Source organism: Bos grunniens, chromosome 27 (genome assembly GCF_055505025.1).
Source record: "Bos grunniens cultivar Pamir isolate PY7600 chromosome 27, Bosgru_T2T1.0, whole genome shotgun sequence".
Lineage (NCBI taxonomy): Eukaryota > Metazoa > Chordata > Mammalia > Artiodactyla > Bovidae > Bos > Bos grunniens.
The window spans coordinates 35,556,247-35,582,738 of record NC_141191.1 but is presented as its reverse complement, the minus strand read 5'-3'; the positions used below and the strand labels follow the sequence as shown (position 1 = coordinate 35,582,738).

The window sequence follows — 26,492 nt, the reverse complement described above, 5'->3', positions numbered from 1 at the left end:
AAAATGAGGAATTACCACTTTCAACGGTATTTCCGACACCCCTTTACAGGCTACACCTCCACAAGGTCCAGTATTTTTTGCTAACTTTGCACCCCGCGCAGGGGTCGTCAGTGTGGACTGGCCCGGGATTGGGGGGAGGCGGGGTGCAGTGCTGTAGCAGCGACCTCCTCCGGCTTCCGTCTCCCTGAAACCTCCTCCATCCTCCGGGGCCTTTCTCCAGCAACGTTTATTTCTGAGGTCATCCATCCCTCTGACAGCCCCCCAAAAGCCCCTTCAACAGACTCCTTTTCTCACAAAAGCCCTTTGCCAAAGGCTTAAAAATTCAGATCGCCCCTCTCAGCCTAAAATCAAGAAGCCAGCTTTCGCCACGATGCCCTTTTTCTGGAGTTAGGCCTCTCTCTACCTGTTTGCAAGGCACCCGGCCAGAGGCCGAGGACGCTGTCACCTGCCTCCCGCAATCACACGGGTTGACAGCTCAGGAGAGACAACCATTTCTCCCCCAGCGGCCAGGGGGGCCGGCATCACGCGACCTTCTTCACCAAGGCTGCATTTTCGGGGAAACAGGGGAGTCCCAGGAGGGCCTGGGAGCGACTTCTTCCCCGTAGGGAGGGCCCCAAGTGCCAGCGGTTGTAATCCACGACAGTGCGTGCGTGTGTGTGTGTGTGTGTGCGTGTGTTTGTGCAGGGGCGGGGGCTGGGGTCTCGAAGCTTAGAGAAAGGGACCGAGGCACACGGGGATGCGCAGAGACTGCAGATTTTGGGTTAGGTTCAGAAAGCTCACACTGTAACGAGGGAAGGAAAACACCCGGCGGGAGGACACAACGTCCTGAACTTCCGACTGCACAGCGGGGGCCTGGTTACGGGCAGGGACGGCAGCACTGCCATGAACACGGTTAACGCGGGTGGCGACCACACACACACACACACACACATACACACGCGCGCGCGCGCACACAAAATGAGCCGCGGATGGATGGATGGCAGCACGTCCGAATCTCGGCAGCAACGCGTGTACTTGCCTGAAACTCAAGGATTTGGTCTCGGCTTGCGAGTCCTCGTCCTCGGGGTCGCCCTCGGGCCCTCCGGCCTCGTCCTCTCCGGCGCCCCCGCCGCGCACTGCGGACCACGTCCATCTCGCCCACTGCACGGGCGACAGGATCTGCCAGGGGCTGAACGCCATGCGCGCGGCTCCTGCGGCCCCGGCTCCTGGGAGGAGGGGAGCGGGGACGGGAGAGCGCTTTTTTCTCCCTTTCAAGATGGAGGGACCCGGTGACAGGCGCCCGGACGCGCTTCCAGCGGAGGCGCGGATGTGGTTTCACGGGCGCCGTCGGGGGCGCGGGCGCAGCGCTTCCTCTCAGCCGGCCGGCCGCGCGCCGCTCCCTCCTCGTCCTCCTTCCCAAACGTGCGGCCCTCCTGGGGCCTCCGCGGGGCGGGGTGTGGGGAGCCCGGGTCGGCAGCTCGGCCTCGGCTGCCCGGCGGCTAGGCGTCTGCGTTCCGAGGGGCCCGGTTGCCGGCTCCCGCCTCCCGGCCAGCCGGCCGCGCCTCAGCTGCCGCGGAGCCGCACCCCGGGAGCCGCCCCCCTCGGGCCGTACCACCCGCGCGCGCGGCGAGGGGCGCCGGCGGAGGCGGGGCCTCGGAAGCGCGCGGCACAGCGGCCGGGCCCCCCCCACCTTCGCGCCGCGGTGGTCGCGCCCGCGCTGCGGGGGAAGGGGCTTGGCGGCTGCGACTCCGGAGGCGGCGACGGGCCGAGGACCCGGGCGCCGTCAACGGTTCTGCTGGCTTCCCGTTTTTCCGAGTCGGCGCACGCTGGGTGTCCCTCCTTCCCTGTTTTTCATCTTGCTACTGCGACTTAATGGCGTTGGTGATACAGGCTCACAGAGAAGTTCAGCCTCTTATTGTTAAAAAAAAAAACCCCAAAACAACTTTTGAGGCCGCTGTTAACGGTGTTTTCCCTTCTCTGATAGAACGGCGTGGAAAATGTCAGCCTTTTCGCCCTCACCCGTCAGATCCCTCAGCGGTGGTACAAGAGTAGCCAAGGGCTGGAATTTTTCGATGCTTTTTTCGCTCCCCAGTCCGCACTGGTGGACGCGCCGTGGCCAGGTCTTGGGTATAGGGTGCTAAATGACACTGAAATTATAGCCTTATCCGTCTCCCATTCTCTCTCTTTTTTTTTTTTTTTTTTGAGGCTTTCTTTTCATAACTTCTGATTCGGTTTCTGACTCTGCTGCTTCGAAAGTCGGTCAACAGGCCTGGTGATTTCAGCCTTCAAAGTAAAAAAAAAAAAACTATGTTTGAAGGGAGAGGGAAGTAAGTAGTAGAGTTGTCCTCGGATTTTCTTCATTTTCATTCCAGGAATTCAGTTTAGGGCTGGCGCCTCTCAGAGTCACCAATGCACCAAGCAAGACTGCCTCAACTTCATGATCTCCGTGCCTGGATAAAGGCATTTCTTATCCTACTCTTAATTTTCAGAGTTGCAGGTTCCCAAAGAAAGAGCAGCTCCAGAATTAAGAGCAAAGGCTGACACTGCCAGACAGCCGTCTTCCCCTGAAAGGGGTTGGCATAACATACTGTTGATGAATCATGACTGCCTTACACATTTTGATAACAAGAACAAAAGCAAAAACGATGCAAGATAAGGCCTGGCGGGTGGGTCTTAACCATAACAGAAGGGCAGGGGTTTGCCTGAAGTCTAGACAAGAGGGCTGGGGTGTCTGGATACTTTACAATTCATCCAGCTCCCAGAGATAAACACAACAGTTGCGATCATTCTGGAGACTACAAAGAAATAAGCAGGAGTTGTTTTTTTAGGTCTACATGAAATATGCCACAACAGTCTCCCACTGTTTGTATTTTTAGGTTTATGGCTCACCACACAACCCTTCAGATTATAAGGTTCCCCAGGTTCCTGGATCTGACACAAGCGTTTTGTTGCTTGGAAATGATATTGTCCACATATATCAGTGGGCTTCCCTGATGGCTCAGTGGGTAAAGAATCTGCCTGCAATGCAGGAGACATAGGAGATGTGGGTTCGATCCCTGGGTCAGGAAGATCCCCTGGCAGGGGAAATGGCAACCCACTCCAGTATTCTTGCCTGTAAAATCCCATGGACAGAGGAGCCTAGGGGGCTACAGTCCAGAGAGTCACAGAGAGTCGGACAGGACTGAGCAACTAAGCGTGCGCACACATATACATCACTAATTGTCATATACTAGGTCCTGTTCATTCTTACTCCTGAATGTTCTCGAATCCTTTCAGTTCAGTTCAGTCGCTGAGTCGTGTCTGACTCTGCGACCCCATGAACCGCAGCACGCCAGGCCTCCTTGTCCATCACCAACTCCCAGAGTCCACCCAAACCCATGTCCATTGAGTTGGTGATGCCATCCAGCTATCTCATCCTGTCGTCCCCTTCTCCTCCTGCCCTCAATCTTTCCCATCATCAGGGTCTTTTCAAATGAGTCAGCTTTTCTCATCAGGGGGCCAAAGTATTGGAGTCTCAGCTTCAACATCAGTCCGTCCAATGAACACCCAGGACTGATCTCCTTTAGGATGGACATTCCTCTGCAATTCCATTATGATTCCTGCAGTCCCCATTTTTCGTAGATCCTCTGTAAATGTCTCCCAACCGCTTCTGCCTCTGAGGGTTTTTCCAGCCCAGGTCACCCTTGCCTGGCTGATCTGTGACTCCTACTCTAACCTTGCTATTCCTGCTCTCCTCTGCTCCAGCCCTTTATAGTCGTAGCCATAGTCCCTACAGAATTTGTTCTGAACCTTTACTATGTCCAAGAATCATTTGTGGCTCTTCTTTAAAAATCCAAATCCAGGGGAGATCCTCGGTGGTCCCCCAGCTAAGACTCCAAGCTCTAGGTGCAGGGGAGCTGAGGTTCGATCCCTGGTCGTGGAACTAGATCGCACATGCCGCAACTGAGACCCAGTGCAGACAAATAAACATTAAAAAAAAAAAAGCACTTGGACTGAAAAAAAATTTTTTTAATCCAAATCCAAAGTGCCCCAGCAGGTTCTAGAAATCTGTATTTTGACCGAGTGTCCTGGGGAATTTATTCCACAGGATAAATTTGGGAACGATGACTAGCTTGAGTTGACTAAATGTTGCTTCTGGAACAATTTCCCTTTAGCCTACAGTGTTTTACACACTCTTCCCCCTACCCCCACCCTGACCTCAAGCCCTCAGACCTTGAAGGTCCAAAGATACCAGCGCAGGTGTCTCCTCCGGGAATTCTCCCTGCTTTCTACCATCTCTATACCCTAAACATTCCTAGAGACTCTCAGTGTGGCTCAGTGGTAAAGCATCTGCCTGCTATTGTAGGAGACATGGGTTCAATCCCTGGGTTGGGAAGATCCCCCAGAGGAGGGCGTGGTAATCCACTCCAGTATTCTTGCCTAGAGAATCCCATTGACAGAGAAGCCTGGTGGGCTACAGTCCATGGGGTCGCAAAGAGTCGGGCACTACTGAGCGACTAAACAACTATTAATAGTTATCACCTGGGCAAGAGGCATACATCAGGATGTCCCAGGACATAAGGTCATCCTACACACTACACATAACATGTTTGTTTACATGTCTTTCCCACGTCTGAACCATAAGCTTCTAAACAGTAGGGGCCACATCGTAGTTATGATTTATTTTCGTTTGCCCAGAGATCAGTACCGGACCACACTGTCAGTAGGGTGTTGAATTAATGTGCAGAAAAGGAATATTCCAGTTTACAAAGAGACCTTCTAAGTTTGGCTACGGTGCCAGAAATTCCTAAAGCCTGACTCTTCTTGTCAAAATCAAGATTTTGAACCAGCCTACAACAGAAACCAGACAAGTGATGGCCCCAGCAAGACAAAAGCTTATACAGAAATTTCTTGAAATTGGAGAAACAAAAGCTCAGGTTTCTGAAAGTCTTTGCAAACTCCTGGACTTAATGGGAACAGCAATAAAGTAAGTATTCAATAGCTTGAATTAATTTTTTTGTCTAAAAGAACAAATAATGAGGCTGATACATCAGTTTTCCTATAACTCTGGAAAGAACGGGCAGTGTTTGACCAAGAAGGTAAATCAAATCACTTTGCTGCTACGCCCTTAGCTTCAAGGACTAGATGTCTGCAAATGGAATGTCTTTGTCTTGGAAATGACCGGAAGCACAGGAAGGGCCCATCTGTTCTCTTCCTTCCTCTGCTTCTTGCCCTTCACAGAAACTTTGGGTCAATACTCCATGAAAATCTAAAATGAAACTCCTTGAAACATCCATAGTGGTGGCCGGGGCAGACACACACACCTTGCCACTAATGAATGCCCCAGAGGAATCTGCGAAATGGGTCTCTTTGGTAAAAAATAGAATAATAATATAGTAAGCCAACTCCACACAGGCAAACAAACTATCCATTTGTATGGCACAGCTACTGGGAGAATGTCGGGGTTGGGGGGTGGCCGGAGGGGGGAGGTGGGGCTTCACCAGGAAGAATTCCTAAAGCTAATTAAGGTGGTGGTGGTTTAGTCCTTCAGTCAGGTTGCCCACCAGGTTCCTCAGTCCATGGGATTTTCCAGGCAAGAATACTGGAGTGGGTTGCCATGCCCTCCTCCGGGGGATTGTCCCGACCCAGGTCTCCTGCATTGCAGGTGATTCTTTACTGACTAAATCACCAGGGAAGCCCATTAAGGACTAGATCTCAACTCATACTGAACTTGATCGTGCAGTAGGGCAAGCAAACACAACTCCCTTCCTAGATAATGTGTCGGACATGACTTAGCAAGTAAACAATAACAACAAGTCTTTCACTCGAGAAGTATCGGAGCTGCGAGCAATCCACGCACAATGGGAACCCTTTTACAACAGAAGGAAGGAAAAACAGCTACTGTGGACAAAACCTTTTCCGACAGCCAGTGAAACGAGAAGGCCGTGTGTATGAGATGATGTCCTAGGAGAGGACGAGGGTGGCCCAGGGTGGCAACAGGGAAATCACAGAGTTGAGGTCACCACCAAGAGAAGAGAAAACGCAGGCCGGTGGGCAGGCAAACCCATCAACTTATCTGTATTTCCTAACAATTTACAAATTTGGTGAGCAAAAGAAACACCTAACTTCAAGATGAAATGCCAAACTGAGGGATTCCCAGGTGGCGCTAGAGGTAAAGAACCTGCCTGCCAATGCAGGAGATGCGGGAGACACGGCTCGATCCCTGGGTCGGGAAGATCCCCTGGAGGAGGACGTGGCAACCCACTCCAGTATTCTTGCCTGGAGAATCCCATGGACAGAGGAGCCTGGCGGGCTGCAGTCCATGGGGTCACACAGGGTTGGATGCGACTGAGCACACGCATGCCAGATTGGTGAATGTCATCAAACCGGAGGAGTGGCTCTAAAGGGCTGAGAAAAGGCACTGGCCCATATGACTTGAAACAGCTGATGGCAACCAAGTATAGATGACTCAGTAGATCCTTGACAGACCATCTCCCCTCCCCATCCTGCTTTTGAGAGCCACCTTGTTCACGGAACACACGACACAGTGGGGTGTTCCCGGTGCGTGCTCACTCCACCAGCCCCACCACTGGATGGTCTCGTCTCACCCCGCGCACTGAGCTAAACCCCCTCAACCCTTCTCTTTTGTCTTCTCGAATACAGAAGAGCAGAAGGTCTCTAAGATGCAATGACAACCGTACCTTACATAATCAAGTTTCCTCTGATCCCTACAACATTCTCCAGGAGTGGGGCAGGTTTTCTCATCCTCAATTTGCTGATGAGGTGACTGAAGCGGAAAAGGCAGTCACCGGCTTAAAACTGTGACACGGGGCTGACTCGGGAGCCTGGTCTCCTACCTTTCAGTACTCCTCTTGAAGAACGCAGAAAGCACTCGCAGCCACGTGGCGGCTTGAGATTCCATCAGTGGGACGCTCTACACAGCTTCTTGCCCCTGCTGCAGTCTTGGCTTCCTGCTTACCTGGCCAGGGCTACAAAGTCCCAACTAGGAGTACCTCACTCCACCCACAAAGAAATGCCATTGCCAACAATGGCATCTGAGGTATTCAGGTTAAGTTCAACATTACAGTCTTAAACCTTGCAAGATCCAATGTTCTCCTTTACCTGCAGGCTACAGAATCTCAAACTTCCCTCCAACATGTCCAAACCAGGTGACTTCTATTAACACTATGCGTTTATACCAAAAATTACATCCTAAAGAGAACCCTCTTTCTCATTTTTTTTAAAACAGAAAACCTGGATTTATGTCCACAGCTAAGATGCTTGAAGAGCTCCAGAAAGATGAAAAGGGATCCAGATTGCATCCATTAAAGACTTGGCCAAGCATCCCACCTAGGGGACTTGCTCAAAGACCCTTGTCCAGGCTCTGCTCCGGTGAACGACTCTCGTCAGATCCACTTTGTCGTTTATTTTGTCCTCTATCACTAGAGCAAAGTTTGACTTCCCTAGAAAGTATGTCATTCCGCCTAGATCACAATCAGACCTACTGGAGAACACGACAGAGTTACACCATGCCAGCTTTCAGAGAAGTGGGAAAAGGAACAGACATATGTTATGATGTTTACACACAACTGGTGTCGTGAAGGGGCTTCCCAGATGGCGCTAGTGGTAAAGAACCTGCCTGCCAATGCAGGAGACACAAGAGTCATGGGATCAGTCCTTAGGTCAGGAAGATCCCCTGGAGGAGGCCATGGCAACCCACTCCAGTACTCTTGCCTGGAGAATTCCATGGACAGAGGAGCCTGGTGGGCTACAGCCCATGGGGTCGCAAAGAGTCAGACACGACTGAAGCGACTTAGCATGCAGTGTCATGGGAGAACCCATTCTTGAGGTTTTCTGCTCATCCCCAGCAGATGTCATGACTATGTTTACTGACTTTATAAGAAAGTTCACTTTCCCTGGAATATAAAAGTACTAGAAAAACAGCAGTTGAGTACAAAAGATATAAACAGACTTGGGTCAATCAGTGCGTTCTATGCGAGGAAATAACCCAAGCATTGTCACTGATCCTTCACCAACTACCACAAATCTACAGTTGGAAACAAACACAGAAGACCCACTGAGAGCAGTGAACTATCTTTAAATTCAGAAATACCTATCCTAATAGATAAAAGGTGTTTCCTGCTAAACAACATCACTGCAATTGCAGAGCCTGTTCAACAGGTATATCAGAATTACTGATTTAACACATTTTGTTTTCTTCTGTGGAACTTACATTTTTTTTAGAAGATGAAACATTAGAAAAGGTCAGAGAGCTCCAAGACAGAGAGCTTCACGCACAGAACCTTAGACAAGAAACCCATCTGAAATCCTAAGTTGTTTATGAGTTTAAGTTTCTAATAAACCACATTGCTCCAAATCTGAGAGATCTACTTTACTTCATGAACCTGTGAGGGGAGACTGGAATCGAAACTGGCTGGAGTGAAGGAGGCTGAAGGAATTTGGGAAACCTGGTTGCTGCTGCTAAGTCGCTTCAGTCGTGTCCGACTCTGTGCGACCCCATAGTCAGCAGCCCACCAGGCTCCCCCGTCCCTGGGATTCTCCAGGCAAGAGTACTGGAGTGGGTTGCCATTTCCTTCTCCAATGCAGGAAAGTGAAAAGTGAAAGTGAAATCGCTCAGTTGTGTCTGACTCTTAGCGACCCCATGGATTGCAGCCTACCAGGCTCCTCTGCCCATGGGATTTTCCAGGCAAGAGTACTGGAGTGGGGTGTCATTGCCTTCTCTGAGGAAACCTGGGGAACCTAGGAAATCAAAATAGAATACCATTCCTTCTTCTGTTTTGATTCCCTCTCTTCTACCTTACCTCCAAAACAGAATAAACCTCCCCCAATAAACCTCTCCATCTATTAGACTAGAAGCTCATTGATCAGATGGCCTAGATTTTCCAAGATCATCCTGATGTCAAATATTCCATCCACCATCCTCATAAATACATGTCCCCATTTTCATTTATGAAACATTGTCACTAAGAAGTTAGAAGGTACAGGGATTTCCCTGGCGGTCCAGTGGCTAAGACTCTGGTCTCCCGATGCAGGAGGGCCTGGGTTCGATTCCCAGTCAGGAAACTAGACCCTGCACGCTGCAACTAAGATCGAAGTTCCCACGCGCCACTACAAGACTAAGACTTGGTGCAGCCAAATAAATAAATGCTGAAAAAAGAAGAAGAAAAGAATTAGAGAGTACAGGCTGGGAGGCACTTAGAAAGGGCAGCAGAGAGTCATTGTATAAAGGATGGGAGAAGGGTATGTACTCAGAAGAAAGAATAAAACCACATCAAGGTTTCCAGAGTAATTGGGAAACCCACTCCACCGAAAGGCTCACTCTGGACATGTGTGGGGATTTCATCACAGGACTTCATGTGCTTGTGGCTGAAAATCTCATGTTTCTCAAAGACAAAGATAGGAAGCTAAGAAGCAAATTCTGTGACATGGTATGCAGCCTCCTGTTACTTCTGGCTTTTATCCTTTTACAGTAAAAGTTTCACTGCCATAAGTTGGCTCTGAAAATACATGTGTGTGGAAATTCGAGGAAACTGTGTCCTTTTATATCTCTGTTACAGTACAAAGCAGGGAGAAGGGAAGTCTGTCCTTTCTGTGGGTGTTAAAATTTGTGACAGTGCCAAATATTAACACATTGCTCATCTTTCTCACTAATAAACACAAGCTAAGTGACTAGCTGAAAGTCAAGAAGGGGATTAGTTCTGCAAGACATCTAGAAACATTTACGCAGAAACAGGCATATCCTGGTTCTGTGAAACAGAACAAAAAGCCCAGAAAGGTAAGATATCTTACCTTGTCTTACAGGTAAGATACAAGAATTTGTTATATGATAGAGGGGAAGTTACAATACAGTGGGGAAGGGAAGATGACTTAATACGTGGTTGAAGGACTAATTGGTTGGCAATGGGAAAAGGATCACATTCAACCCTTACCTCACAGCATATACCAGGATAAATTCCAGATGGATTAGATGGCTGAATAGTACAAATCAAACCACGGGGAGAAAACCATCAAGAAGCAACAGAATCTGCCAGAGCTCTGTCAGAAGGCTGACTGTCCAAACTTCGGAGTAATTAACAAAACACACAAAATAATGATTGGAGATTTGGCTCCATAAGAAAAGGAAAACTCCTAATGTCTGCCTTCAAATTAAAAGGCAAATCAAGACACATTCCTGGTGGTTGAGTGGTTAAGAATCGGCCTTACAATGCTGAGGACGAAGGTTCAGTCCCTAATTGGGGAACTGAGATCTCACAGCCATGGGGCAACTAAGCCCACACACCACTAGAGAATCCACACAGGAAAAGACCCAACGCAGCCGAATAAATAAATACACATTGAAAGGCAAATCGACAGGCTGAGGAAAATAGTGGCAAACCAGGGCTGGCACTGTCATTATCTAAGGAACTCAGTAAGAGCTCCCCTCTCTCCTCCTCTGAGCACTCACTTCTTTCTAGCAATCCTGTCTGAATGTTTTTCTACTCTGAAGAGATCACAGCATAATAAACAAAAATCCACCAAGTTTGCAGGCTCACGGACACCCCCATATTTACTCTCAAAGGAAGGCGCCCCCTTAGAGGCCTTTCCCAGCATTGGTTCTTAACCTCTCGACCACCAGGGATGTCTCTTGATGAGTTGGTGAGTTCTTTACCAGAATTTTCTGGTAAACCACAACAGTATTCCCTTAAACTGCCAAGGGAAACTAACATTCATGAGAAACTGGGCTAAATTCTGGTACATTACTGGTGCTGCCCTCTCTACTCTGAATCCCACTAGTGGCCTCTAGATGGGATCCTGGAAAAACTGGCAGAAGCCACCCAAGGGTGGCAGTTCTCACCAGAGTCAGCTCTTCCAGATGTGCCTAGAATATCTTTTAAAAAATCTGTTTCTTTATTTGTGGCTGTGCTGGGTCTTCGTTGCTGCACGTGGGCTTTCTCTAGTCGAAGCCAGAGGGGGCTCCTCTCTAGGTGCGGTGCACGAGCTTCTCATGGCACTGGCTCTTGCTGAAGAGCCCCGGCTCTAGGGCGCATGGGCTCAGTAGTCAGGCACAGGCTTGGGTGCCCCATGGAATCTCCCCAGATCACGGAGAGAACTCGTGTCCCCTGCACTGCAGGTGGATTCTTAACCACTGGGCCACCAGGGAAGTCCAAAAATAAAATGCCTTCTGTGCCCTCTTTGGAGGTCCCTCTTGAATCCAAGCGGTTGTTCAGTACTGTCAGAAATATTTACTGTTTGTCCCGGTGACAGCTACGAAGTATCTCTGTGGTCAGAAACTGGCCACATTGCAGAGCCTGATAGAAAAACTTTTAGGCCTGCTTCCCTAAAATAAAACTATGTGCTCAGAGGGAAAGAAAAACCTTCTAAAGCCCCTGTAAAAGGATTTATAGGTGGATCGACCTATCATTTAAGTCGCAGCCCAAATCCTCAGGAATTAAAAGCAACTGTCCTTCTCTCACATATCTTTGAAAAACCAGAAATTCTGTTCCAGCAACTCTTATTTAGGTCATCTCTTTCAAATACCAACTTCAAGGAGCCGATTCTTATCAGAAGGAAAACAGAAGGGATAAAAGGTATTTTGAAACTTAGGCAACTGAAAACTCCTAAAGGTCTTCTCCATAAATATTAATAAAAAGCTTTAGCCATCTGAACAGGTCACCTTAGGTTACTGCAGCTGTTAGAAATATAATTTGGATCCAATCTCTTTTATACTACCTGATTCGTGGCTAAATCTTTCAACAACAGCTATAAGGTCTCTGTTGGCCTCTGTCTGTGTGTGTGTATGTCTGTGTCTATGTACATGTGTTGTATGGTACTATCCACCTTCAGATGGTATTGCTGAAATTAACTTGTAGAAGAGCTCTAATTGGCTTGAAGAGAATAAAGCACTTGTATATATGAAGGATACCTACAACTTTCAGACATATGATAGAAACTAACTTAAATATTTTTCAGGTTTACTTGATCTGAGAAAATCTTTGGTAAATAAAGTCTAGTTTAAATTTGTTGGATAGGTATGTCTTCAGAATTATCAGCATTAAAATAATGCCAAAGCACATTATCCTAGTTGGGTTCATTGGTTAAAAAAAAGTTCACGTTATCTCTGTTATGAAATTTGTCAGCAAGAAAAATAGCTTGGGATGATGGCTGATTTTGTCAAAACATCTTATGAAAGTTTTGTGTTTAGTCTAAACATACTTATTGAGAACAGGAGAAATAAATAAGACACTGCAGAATAAAATTTTTATGTGAACTTTTGAAATAATTTCCCCAAATCTTTTTGGTAACCTGAACCTTAAAGTTTTGCCAAGTTAAATTAAATGGTGGATAGTTATCAAATATCTAAATCATTTCCAAATAAGACAAAATAATTATTGAACACAGATTTGTCCATTTGGGGATTTCCTCTACAAAGGAACTAAAGATATTTGGGTTTATTAGTAAACATGTTTTGTGCCACACTGAAAAATTTACTATGAGAACACGTTTCTACAAATTATAGAAAGCATTTATACACAGAAACATACACAGAGTATTTACAAATTCACCAGGCCACAAAATGCTAATATGAAAGGTTCCCAATTGTTTATCACTTTATTTTCACTAAAAATTAAGGTTTTTAGCAGCCATGAAATTAAAAGATGCTTGCTCCTTGGAAAGAAAGCTATGACAAACCTAGACAGCATATTAAAAAGTTGGGACACTACTTTGCCGACAAAGGTCCATATAGCCAATGTTATGGTTTTTCCATACAGGTGAGAATTGGACCACAAAGAAGGCTAAGAGATGAAAAATTGATGCTTTTGAACTGTGGTGCTGGAGAAGACTCTGAGAGTCCCTTGGACTGCAAGGAGATCAAACCAGTCAATCCTAATGGAAATCAACCCTGAATATTCACTGGAAGGACTTATGCTGAAGCTGAAGTTCCAATACTTTGGCCACCTAATGTGAAGAGTTGACTCATTAGAAAAGACCCTGATACTGGGAAAGACTGAGGGCAGAAGGAAAGGCGGGTGACAGAGGATGAGACGGTTGGATGGCATCACTGACTCAATGGACATGAGTTTGAACAAACTCTGGGAGATGGTGAAGGACAGGGAAGCCTGGCATGAGGCAGTTCATGGGGTCGCAAAGAGCTGGACACAACTTATCGACTGAACAACAAAGAAAATCATTGCCTGACAGGCTCAGGAACCCCAGGATATTGAAAAGAGAGGAATTCACTCAAACTACAGGTATTATAGATAAACGCTCACTCCTTCAGTGGAGTCCTTCTTTTACTTGATTTTGATTGGTTTGTATAATGGGGACCATGGCTCCAAAATGCACTCCAAACAGGAAATTTTCCTGTTTGTAATCATCATAGTAGTCTCCCTGTCGTGCTGTATTGTCTCAAAAGGATTAAATGTATGTTCATAGCCACTAACCACCAAGCAAATGATCTCCCTAAGACTGGAAGGCCAGAAAAGGAATGAAGAAAATGACCAACCGAAAAACTGTGAGCCTGAAGTTACAACCTGTAAATACCACATGGAGAATCAACAGAAACTGAGAACTTGAGAACAGTAGCTGAGAGTGGCACTAACACCTTAAATTTTTACACGTTTCCCAGTGACAAATGGGCTTCCCTGGTGGCTCAGACAGTAAAGAATCTGCCTGCAATGCAGGACACCTGGGCTTGATCTCCCTGGTCCGGAAAGACCTCCTGGAGAAGGGAATGGCCACCAACTCCAGTATCTTGCCTGGAGAATTCCATGGACAGAGGAGTCTGGTGGGCTACAGTCTATGGGGTCACAAACAGTCAGACAGGACTGAGTGACTTTCAGGGTCTGATCAAAAGGGGGAACTGTTCAAAAAAAGACAACAGGCCCAAATGGAGTCACTTGTGCTAAGCCTACCATGCCAAATGGAGACTTAATACCTAACCTGATTGCAGTTTCAGCCTCTCGCAGGAATATGATCTTAACCAGACAGTCTGGAATTCCCTGGTCAGCACTAGGGATGTAAATGCCTCATAGCCCCCTACAGTTAGCCCCCCACAGGGAAGTGATCTTGCCTGAAAATGACCCACTCTTTGCTAGTTCCTATCTCCTTCCCTTCTGTCCATAAAAGCCTTTCATTTTATGCAGCTCCAGGGAACTCTTTCCTATTTGCTCCATAGGATGCTGCTTGATTCTTGGCTCATAGAATAAAGCCAATTTGATCTTTCAATTGACTTGCTTGAATTGTTTTCTAACACTCCCGTTAGGATGGTTTCTTCCAGGAAACCATGTTGCTGAGGCAGATGGCACTATTGGGAGCCTTTCTTCCCATCTGGGAAAAAAAGTGGGAAACATGGTGGGGCTCTGCGGAGGAAGGTGGAAACGGAGCAGGCTGCCAAAGCCCCGTTTTGTGAAGCAGGAAGCTTAGGAATTTGGGAGGCGGGGGTGGGGGGTGCTCTTTTGAAGAAAATTACCAAAGGACTTTACAAACAGAATGCCAGAGCCCCTCTGGAGACCAAGGAGGGGCCGCATAACTGAGGAGTCTTGAAGTTCAAGCTTCATTAGCCTCATGGTAAATTCAAACTGGTAAGTGGAAATATTGATACATTGAGGGAAAGGAAGGTTGGATACTGGACAAGGATATTATCTTGTTCGGGGGGATTTCCTTGAAAATAATGTTTTTTATAAATCCGGAAATACTATATAATAAATATGAGAATCTTATCCCAATTCAAAGGCTAAACTAATAACTGGCTTCCCTGGTGGCTCAGTGGTAAAGAATCCGCCTGCAGTGTAGGAGCCACAGGAGATGCGGGTTCAATCCCTGGGTCAGGAAGATTCCCCTCGAGAAGGAAATGGCGACCCACTCCAGTATTCTTGCCTGGAGAGTTCCATGGACAGAGGAGCCTGGCAGGTTAAGTCCATGGGGTCTCAAAGAGTCGGATATGACTGAGTGACTCAACAACAACAACAAAATAACTGGCTGATACTCTATAAATGAATTAATCATTGTTAGCCTTTGTTTGTAACACTAACTGGTGTTAGCGATGATTTTCAGCATGTGCGTGCTCAGTCGCTCAGTCACGTTGGACTCTTTGCGACCCCATGGACTGTAACCTGCCAGGCTCCTCTATCCATAGAGTTCTCCAGGCAAGAGATTCTCCTCCATCTGTGGGATCCTCCAGGCAGGAATACTGGAGTGGGTTGCCATTTACTCCTCCAGGGGATCTTCCTGACCTAGGGATAGTACCGGTGTCTCCAGCATCTCCTGCGTTGATTGGCAGGAGTAGTCTTTTACCACTGAGCCGCCTGGGAAGCCTGACGATTTTCAGCACTCACCCAACAAAGGATTTCCTTAGTATTTTCTTCGTCTTTATTTTTTTTTAATTTTAACTTTTTGACTAAGCCATGTGGCATGTGGGATCTTAACTCCCTGACTAGGGATCAAACTCTCACCCCCTGCATTGGAAGCACAGAGACTCAACCATTGTACTGCAAGGGCAGTCCCTAGAAACTATTTTCGTATGGACTCATAATTAGTAAAAAAAAAATATATATATATATATATATTACATATATATATATATATATATCATGCTCCATGGCTTACAGGATCTTAGTTTCCTGACCAGGGACTGAACCGGGGCCCTCAGCAGTGAAAGTGCAGAGTCATAACCACTGGACTTCCAGGGAACTCCCAGGATATCTTGTTAAAATTATCTTACAAAACTAGTGTAAGCAAGGTTACCCTTACTGCTCCTTTCGGCACCTCACTACATATGATACAGTAAGATCATATGTATTTTCTATTTCCTTTGGTCGAGGTACAGCTGGCTGCTGAGTAGAATGTATTTGTTATCAGTTGTTTCCTGAACTAACAAGTCACTGACTCCCAGCCTAGGCATGCACCCCAGATCTCGCAGAACCACAGGAAGTCTTAGCTGGAAAGGCCCTTTGCCAAAGATCACTGGGCCCAGTATCCTGGTTTTCAGACAGGCAGGTGAGTCCCTGGTGTTAAGGAGTACGTCGAGGAGTACCAGGCACCAAAGTCTGCGTGGCTGAGACTCAGACCTCTTGGGGGGGACATCTGAATTCTAAGCTTTCTCCCCAACCCTGAAGGATGTTATAGGGAAGCAAAATTCACTACCCTAAAATGTCTCTTTGGCGTGTGGATTACTTTAAGGTGAAAACAATCAAGGCCCCAAAACTCAGGAAGAAATTCTGACCTTCCCCCAACTGATTAAAACCATTCAGATAGGGAGTTCCCTGGAGGCCCAGTAGTAAAGAATCTGCCGGCCAATGAAGAGGACACAGGTTTGATCCCTGGTTGGGAAAGATGCCACAGGCCGGGAGCAACTAAGCCCGTTCACCACAACTCCTGAGCCAGCACTCTGAAGATCCAGAGCCATAACTACTGAGCCTGTGCTCCCCAGAGCCCATGCTTCACAACAAGAGAAGCCTGTGCATCGCAACTAGAGAGCGGCCCCCGCTTGCTGCGACTAGAGAAAGCTGCAAGCAGCAGGGAAGACCCAGTGCAGCCAAAAATAAACAAATAAAATTATTTTAAAAAAAATCAAATAGAGGTCCTCTTCCCAGGATAGAGCTGTCATCAGGGTCATCTGCAGAGTGGGCTCAGTGTGGAAGGGACAGGCCATAAGACCAGGGTCCTCTCTGGGTCCCAGTGTCTCCACAGGCCCAGCACACAGTTGCTTACCAAACATTTGCTTTTCCACCTTGATGTGAATTTCCTTCCTGATGTGAATTTCCTTCCATCCCTCTAAAGTCCCAAAACATTACCTCCAACATCCTCTCTCATCTTCAGCTGAAGGTGGTATATAAGGTGAGGGTTTCTGCCACTTTGGTGAGTGACTCAGTTTTCCTGGGTCTCTTCCATGGACATATATTATTGAACTTTTGTTTGATTTTCTCCCGTTCATCAGTCTTGCTGGTGGTTTAGTCGCCCGGTCGTGTCTGACTCTTTGAGACCCCATGGACTGTAGCCCGCCAGACTCCTCTGTCCATGGGATTTTCCAGGCAGGAATACTGAAGTGGATTGCCATTTCCTTCTCCAGGAGATCTTCCCCACCCAGGGATTGAACCTGGGCCTCCTGTATTGCAGGCAGATTCTTTACCAACAGAGCTACCAGGGAAGCCCTTATGTCCATTTAATTCCTAGACTAGCTAGAAGAACCCTGAAGGGCAGAGGAAAATATCCTCCTCCCCAACAATGTACACAGATGACCTGAGCAACAGAGATACAACATCTCCCTAAATTCACCTTGTTTGAGAAGGCAACATGAACTGTTTAATAAAGAAAAGGAAGGGACTTCCCTAGTGGGCCAGTGGCTAAGAACCTTCCTTCCAATGCAGGGGATTCGGGTTGGATCCCTGGCTGCGGAACTAAGATCCTGTATGTTGTGGAGCAACTACTGAGCCCGTGCCACAAGGAGAGAGCCCATGCCACAACGAGAGAGGCCACTCACCGCAACTAAGACCTGATGCAGCCGGAGAAATAATTTTTTTTTTTTTAAGTACACTTAAAAAAAAAAAGGAAGAAGGAACTTCTCCGGTTGTCCAGTGGCTGGGACTCCACACTCTCAGTGCATGGGGCCTGGGTTTGATCCCTGATCAGGAAACTAGATCACACACGACACACCTAAGATGGAAGATCTTGTGTGCCACAACTAAGATGAGGCATGGCCAAATAAATATTGAAAAAAAAAACCCAAAAACCCAAACACTGTCAAGGCTGGGCAGAATCTCTGGAGGTGGTCTCAGGACATGAGTCCACCTCCTCCCTGCAACTGTCGGCTTTTCTGATCAAAGCACCTTTCCTTTCTATTGACACTTGCCTCCTGAATTATTGGCTTGTGAGTGGCGTGCAGCCGAACCTGAGTTCTGTAAGAATTCCTTCCTTCAGTTATGCCACACACTTTACAAATGCCCAGGCAGACCCAATTCTTGCCCTCACGGAATCTGCACAGTGGTGCATTCGGTAAGCAAAGAAAGTAACTTATTAGTTGTCATGGGTGATGTATAAGGAAAGTGCAGGACCTCCCAGAGAGGCCCAGGAGGCTGAGGAGGGGGGACGAGTGGGGATGAATCAGGGAGCCGGGGAGGCTGCTCTGAGGACCAGCTGAGGGCTGTGTGGCCAGCAGACCCGGCTCGGCAGCAAGCGGGACTTAAGCCAAGTGACTGGGGGGAAGATCCTCGAACATCAAGGAGCACAGTCTTTGAAACGGTGGATTCCGGATGGCACAGAAAAATACAAGGAAGAAAGGAAAACTCACCCAGAGTTCTGTTTCTGGCTGAACAGCCAACTGTTAAAATGATGGTGAGCAACACCCCCGTTTTTATCTTTTTCTTAAAGCAACTTTTATACTTGGAATGAAATTATTTCTATTTTCCCACTTACTGTCTTTCCCAACCAGAAGTGTGTTCTGTGAACACAAAGCATCTTGTCTACCTTGTTTTATTTGCTCTGTAATATGTGGCGACTGGATGAACAGACAGAAACCTCCCAAATCACACTTGTTTCCTACAGGCAAGCATGTACTATGAGCATGGATGGACAGATAAGCAGACAAGACAGATGAGCAGTTAAACAGACAACAGACAGACAGATGGGTACTTTTAAACAAATGAAATTTAAATATACATATTGAGGGGATATATTTATATGTATGGGCTTCCCCTGTGGCTCAGCAGTAAAGAAACCTCCTGCAATGCAGGAGACACAGGAGACTCAGGTTCGATCCCTGGGTCGGGAAGATCCCCTGGAACAGGGCATGGCAACCCACTTCAGTATTCTTGTCTAGGAAATCCCATAGACAGAGGAGCCTGGCAGGCTACAGTCCATGGGGTCACAAAGAGTTGGACACGACTGAAGTGACTAAGCACACACTTGTATACTTACAGCTGATTCACATTGTTGTACAATAGAAACTAACACGACACTGCAAAGCAATTATCCTCCAATTAAGAAATGTGTTTGTGTTTAGTCGCTCAGTCGTGTCCGACTCTGTGACCCCATGGACTGTAGCCCACCAGACTCCCCTGTCCATGGGATTCTCCAGGCAAGAATACTGGAGTGGGCTGCCATGCCCTCCTCCGGGGGATGTTTCTGATGCAGAGACTGAACCTGCACCTCTTACATCTCCTAAGATAAACCATAATGGAAAAAAATATTTTTTAAATGTATTAAAAAATAAATGTACTGTTCTGTTAGAGGTAAGGGCTTATTCCCAGCATCTCCTGTTTTCATCACAAGCTCTGCTCCCAAAGGGAGGAAGTGGAATTCAGGCAGTGGGGCCAAGACCCTTCCTGACCCAGCAGAGCCCACGCTCTCATCTCCTCTCATCCGCATAACAAGCCTTGGTGTGTCTATGTGATTTACAAAACTTGCTCCCTGTGGAGGGATGTTTAGGCGGTTCACTGTTCCTCCTTACAAAGGAAACTGGGATGAATAACACATCTTCTCCCGTGTACAGGATTACTTCCTAGAGTTAAAACTCCAGATCGCATTTTGTACCTGGAGACACAGAGCCCGACTGCCCACCAGCAAGGCTGTACTGATTCACAGTTTTAAACAGCAGAGTAGGGAACAGCCCTTTCCCTAAATCCTCACCCAGGCCACGTCAGTCCATCTTCTAAAATCCTGGCAACTGGGGAGGAAGGCGATGCTTTATCTGAACACATTTGATTATCCGTGAAGTCTGAACATCTTGTCCTGTATTTACTGAAATGCTGGCAGACTTTCTTCCTTTTCTTCATTTGTTTTTTTTTGGTAAGTGGAGTGTTTCAATCCTTTGCCTGAAGTTAGTAAAATGAAGGGGGGAGGGGTCCCTGACCAGGCAGCATCATCACCTGGGAATTAGAAATGCAAATTCCCATGCCCCACGCTGGACTTGTCGAATCAGAAACTCTGGTCCTGGGTCATCCAGTGGACGACCACTCTGGATGGACACTGAAATGCCTTCAATCGTTGGGATTTCAGTCACACTAGACTCTCATTCTTTGTACAGGAAACATGTCCCTAACTTCTAAACTGGAGACACAAACCTTTTTGATCAACAGCATACTCAACATCTCCTCCTTAAATCAGTATTTAAGGACCTTTAGTCCAGAAGATTCTGTAGATAATTAATTAAGACCCTGGTGGCTCAGCGGTAGCGACCCATCCCTGGGTCGGGAAGATCCCCTAGAGAAGGAAATGGCAACCCACTCCAGTATTCTTGCCTGGAGAATTCCATGGACAGGGAGTCTGATGGGCTACAGCCCATGGGGTCGCAAAAAGCTCGACTCGACTTAGCAACTAAATCACCACCACCATATAGCACAGGGAACTCTTTTCAATACTCTATACAGGGTTGAAATCTAAAACGGAGTGGATATATGTATATCCAAGTCTGATTCACTTGGCTGTACATTTGAAACTAACACAACACTGTAAATCAACCACACTCCAATAAAAACTTTTTAAAAAAGAGAGAGACTGTGAATTAACACCACAAAACTCACCTAACTCACAACAGCCAAGTCAACGCTGAGAAGGGACTCCCTGTTCTCATCTGCCCAGCATGGGTCCCCTTTTTTGAGCCACAATCTGTATTGTCTCTGACCCTCCACTCTCAGGACCTGTGGTCTGGCTCTAGTACAGGGCTGGGAAAGTGACTCAGGTCTGACTCAATACCACCTCCTCCCACTCTCCCCAGTCCTCCCACCCCGACAGCTCAGCTCCCCCAAGGGCCCGGGACCCGAGCCCGTCGAAGGTTTATGTGTCCTGGGCGACCTCTCTCAACTCTTCCGTCACTACCCCTCCTACTTCCTACAGCAAACCCAGGCCCTTCTGCAGGATTCCCAAGGGAGAGAGGGTGTGCTGACCACTGCCCAGAGGGGCCGCTTGCATCCCTGGGGGACAGGGGATGTTGTTGAGCTCATTTCAGCCGTATTTCGGGACCGGACATGCAGAAACGTGACTCTGTGCTGGGATCAGCCACCAGGATGGGCATTTCCATTAGTCACCAGCCTCCTGGGTCCATAATCCCTCTATTTGAGACGCTCCATAAGCCTTCAGCAGCGACAGCTGGCAGACACATTTCCCAGCCTGGTGGGTGCCGAGGTGGATACGTGGAGACCGCGTGGCAACATTCCTCAGCCTCACTCTAGGGCTCCCGGTACGTCTGTCGGGGAAAGCTCAGTCTCGGACGTTCCCAGAACTGCCACCCTCGCCAACACCATCAAGGGCCAAATGCACAGAACTTCCCCAACTCAGAGACATCACCTGCCCTGTGCTGGGACCTTTACTTTTTCCCTTTGGATGCTGATTGCTGTTGTTGTTGTTGTTCTCAAATAAGATATTCAGGATGGTTTTATCTCTGCGTCCACACTTTGATGAAACTGACTTGCTCAAGAACGTCTGTGGAGCAGACCCAGGGCCCCGCTGGTAGTCTCGGAACTCCAGACACATAAAGCAGACACGTAACAGACCACACAGCGCGAGGAACTGATGTGTTGCACACACTTGAGTGATGCAAGTGCAGGAGAGCTCCAGGCTGACCAAAAAAGGAAGTGACATGATTCACCTTCCATAGACGGCTTTCGGCCGCATGAGGGACGATGTGTGCGGATAGGCAGTGAGGAGGGGCCCCGGGCCGGGGAGATGCGGGCCCCGGGAGAGAGTTTCAGGCTGGTGAACAAGGACGCCTCAGAAACCCCCCTCCGTGCTTTGTAAAGAAAGAACTCAGGATTTGATGGGTCAGTGGGGTGTTCACGCTCCGCACCAGACTCACCACTGACCTTCAGCCCAGCGGGGAAGCCGCGCCTCCTGACATCTGTGTGAAAGGGTCACCGCTTCGTGACAAAGGACTCGCCAGCAAGTCTGGGCCGGCACCACTGGGACTCCACACACACACACACACACACACACAATCACAAACACACCCCACACACACATATCTGTACACACCCACACACAAGCACACACCTACACACAATCACACACACCCCACACACACAGACACACACCTTCACAACACACACCACACATATACATACACGCCCACTCACCCTCACAACATCCCACATAAACTCACACACACCGCACATAAATACACAGTCAAACGCACACCCCACACACATATACATACATACATACCTCTCACATATAATCATACACACACACCACACATACACATACATTCACCTCCTACACAGTCACACACACATCCCCATATACATATCCCCCATTTACAATCTCACACGCACACACACACAGACGCACACACACACCTTCACAACACACACATACACCTCACATATATATATTCACCCACACAGTCACACACACACACCACACATATATGTACACACCCACACACCCTCACAACATCCCACATAAACTCACACATACCACACATACACACTCACAGTCACACACACCCCACACATTTATATACACACACTTCCCACACATAGTCACACACACACACACACACTACACATACACTCACCTCCTACACACTACAGTCACACACACATCCCACATATACGCACACACCTACACACAAACACACACCGCCACACAGACACGCACACACACCTTCACAACACACACACACACCTCACATATATATATATTCAGCCACACATAGTCACACACGCACACCCCACTCAAGCATCTCAGTCCCAAACACAAAACCGTCCCCAGTCGCACTAACCATCCAAACAGGGGTATGGAATCAACCAAACAAAACAGACAATTGTCATGGATGAAAAACAACTTTTCCTTAAAAGAAAAAGGCCTTGAACTGGGCAAAGATTGCTGAATGGGAAACACAAGACGAATTTGAAAGTGTAAGGCAAAAAAAAGTGAGAAAAAGGCACGTTGGAAGAGCCAGTCAAGTCCTAGAACTCTGAAGAGTAGTCTCTGAAGAGTAGTCCTTGAAGCTGGAATGACCCGGGCTGTCATTGTTGAATGCTGAAGGGGACACCGTGACCTGTGAGGTGGGCGGGTCTCCCCCTTTCCGAGGATGAAACCGTACTCCACAGTAGCCACCAGGGGGCGTCAGAAAACTCTGTTACACATTCAATCAGCAAATTTTTTTGAAGGGCATTTCTTTCTGCTTTGTTTTTCTATCCATCAAAAGGTCACAGTGAGCCCCGTCTGAGTCCAACCCTGGGTGTTTATACTGCAGTTCAACCAGTGGACAATGGGAAAGAGGGGGAAAACTTCCACAAAAAATATGCTCTGAACCACGCAATTTGGAGGAGTGATGAGAAATAACACACTCCGGAGAGGTGGATCCCAGCCAGCAGGAGGAAATGGAAATATCAAAACCCTCAGGTTCATCCTCCCCTGCTCCCTAGTCTGTTTCCTTTTCCCCTACATATACATGTAAGCTAGCATCCTTAAGACTCTCTGGTTTTTATCCCACCAGGCCAAGGAGCCGGCTAAAGACGGCCTGGTCACCTCTGGCCAACCAAGGCCAGACGCTAAGCACATGGTGGCTGGTGCCCCCTGGTGGGAGAACTAGAGAACAGCACCCTTTACCGGGCTAGAGGCCGGTGGACAACAGGTGAAGTCCATTGAGGACCTCTGTCTCCTCCGGCCCGCCAGCCACTCCTGAAATGCGGACGCATCTCTCAGTTCTAATCCTGTCCTCAATAGAACCTGCCAAGCCCCAGGTATCACCTGTAAAGGTGGCCCGTGTTATTCACAACTTGTTCCCCCAAATATCCATCAGCGGACATTTCACAGGAATCATGGCTTCACCCGTGGTGGAACCAGAGAATCACGGATCAAAAGAGGCAAAGGAGGCAACTGGGGAAGAGACAGAGACAAGACACCACTGGACTCAGAAATGCCAGGAAGGTGATATCCAGCGGGAAAAACATCAGTCCTCTTCCCACCATTATGTCCGGCCCAAGCCTTCCGAGTTTTGTTTCCTCAAGCCCCTACTTAAGAACAGTTTTGAGGTTGCCATAGAAACATAACATTTTGCAGTTGTTAGGCAAGAAGACTCGCAGATGAAAATAATTCAGCAAAGAAACCCCAGAGAGGCGTTCTAGCCGCCCTGTGTAAATGCAACACAGTGTTTGGGTATTTGTCTACAGAATGGGCTGTATTTTTCAAACATTTACTTTTCTCAAATATTTACTTTCCTGAAATTGTGTTATCAGTAGGGAGAGACCCATAAAGACTTATTTTCTAGCATATAAACAGAAGCCTGAGCTGGTTAATAATTTGCTCCACGGTAGACCCACTCCGGAAACGACCAGTAATCGTTTCCTTTCAGCCAGGTTCACTTGAATTCTGCCAGCTCTGCAGCCTTAGTTTCTGAACTTTTCCAAGCCTCAGTTTACTCATCCGTAAAATGGAGGTAACAGGTCTACTTCACAGGGTCCCTGAAAGGATGAAACGAGCTAATGCCTAGGCCTCAGGATCTCTGACTCTCGTAACTTTTCTGTACTGTTTGTTGTTGTTGTTCGGTCGCTCAGTTGTGTCTGACTCTTTTGCAACCCCATGGACTGTAGCCTGCCAGGCTCCTCTGCCCATGGGATTTCTCGGGCAAGAATACTGGGGTGTGTTGCCAGCCAGCCACTCCTCCTCCAGGGGATCTTCCTGACCCAGGAATCAAACTCACATCCCCTGCACTGGCAGGCAGATTCTTCACTACTGAGTCACCAGGGGAGCCTCTTCTGTACCGTGTGGATGTGTATTTTTGTTTGAAAAAAGTCTATAAAAGTTTTATGTTATCACGGGATCTCTGACTCAATGAGTTTTCAGAGGTATTGCTCTAAAGTGAAGCGTCTTTGTCAGGTTCCTGAGAGGTCTCATCCTCACCAGTGACTTCTCAAGCTATCAGGCTTTCACGGGGACATGCAATACAAGACAGATGTACAGGTTATATTAGAAAGAGAACTATCTTGCCTTCAGAAAATAGATACGATTCTAACCCCTAAATATAAGTAAGCCAAATATTTCTTTTTTAAAGCCAAATATAATTTATTTTGCCTAAAATTGCTATTAATAACATTCACAGCAGACAGACCATCAGATTGGCTAAAGGTGAAACTGTACCAGGCACAGCAAAAAAAAAGTAAAATAAAGATACCCAAAGTATCCTTAACAGTAAGAATCCAGAGAAGGAAGAAATGTCAAAGTGAAGGATTCTCGCATTTTCCAAGGTTCCCAAGTCTCCAGAGGTAGAAGACATGGATGATGAGGAGGAGGGGAGGAGAGTGGGTTATCATTTGTCATTCTTGATATAAATCTGCTAGGATTTATATCATGTTACTGCAGAAACTAAAGTCTAGACCGTACATGAAAAATGTGAGCCTGCCAAGCATGCGGGTGACCTGAGAGCATTTGAGGGTACCACTGCTTCTGCACAGGATGCTAAGCTGTTTGAAATGAAACCTTCAGAAGTACTGCAGAATGACCCAGGGCGGTGTAAGACCTACAAGAAAAGTTATTAATGTCCTTTCGCCCCAAACTCCTTTCACAAGTTACCTCCCTTTGTCCTAATTTCTGGCAAATGTCCTGCCCCTAACACTATTGATGAATATTCAGATTTTATACATTTAGAAATGCTTTCCTCGGCCCTTGTAAATTTCCACGTAAATAGTAAATAACACTCACAGTGCCTGAACATAAGAAAGTGGTCAACTCAAATTTGTTGAATGAGTGAGAATAGAGAAAAAGCCATCAAGGGTTAAACAGAAGGAAAGATTTTTTAAATGGTGTTACGGCACAGGGAATTCCCTGGTGGTCCAGTGGCTAGGACTGGGTGCTCTCACTGCTATGGGCCTGGGTTCAAGTCCTGGTTGGGGAACTAAGATCCCACAAGCAGCACCACATAGCCGAAAAAAAAAAGGTATTACAAATCGGTAGGGAAAAAAAGGATTATTTAAAAATACTAGTACTGGAGTAACTGGTTATCTATTTTGAAAAAATACATATTAGAGCCTTATCTTACACTAGTAATTCTAGAAATTTCAGATGGAGTAATTGGTTTCTTATAAAGAGAAGGACTTCATGAAACAACTAGAAGAAAAGAGGTATCTCATTTGACAGGGAAGAGCTTACTATAAGCACAAAACAGAGGGGAAAAAACCCAAAAGCAAAGCGTGATAGGTTGTTTTATATTAAAAAGTAACGTGACTACTAAATGTAATATGCTCTGGAACAGAAAAAAACTCAGGTTAAAAACTAAGGAAATCTAAATAAAATATGGACTTAAGTTAATAACAGTATATCAGTGATGGTTTCAATAACTATAACAAAAGCACCATAGTAATATCAGACGTTAATAATAAGGAAAACTGCTTCTGGAATCTATGGGGACTCTTGGCACTTTTGCTGAAATTTTCTGAAAATCCAAAATTGTTCTAAAATAAAAAGCTAATGAACAAAATACCTCCCCTTCAAAACAAAACAAAAACGGAGGACAATGGTTAACAGGTTTGTTTAAGACAACGGCCAGGGATGTAGGTCTCTGGATTCAGGCTGAGATTCAGCCTTGAATCTCAATTCTG

General features: G+C 47.0%; 1 protein-coding gene across 15 annotated transcripts in view; it reads right to left on the bottom strand.

Moving 5' to 3' along the window:
* Nucleotides 1-26,492, bottom strand: part of TACC1 (transforming acidic coiled-coil containing protein 1) — a 130,525-nt gene that overhangs the window by 65,045 nt on the left and 38,988 nt on the right. For 5 of the 15 annotated variants that reach the window (XM_086380358.1, XM_086380362.1, XM_086380368.1 and 2 more), the window contains exon 2: nt 1,019-1,205. The exons of 8 other annotated variants lie outside the window; for them this stretch is intronic. In XM_086380358.1, the coding sequence (XP_086236484.1) occupies nt 1,019-1,179 (161 nt within the window). In that variant the 5' untranslated portion in view covers nt 1,180-1,205. Of the gene's footprint in view, nt 1-1,018; nt 2,263-26,492 lie in introns of all 15 variants that reach the window. 2 more of the 15 variants (XM_086380357.1, XM_086380361.1) reach the window with 1 other exon arrangement.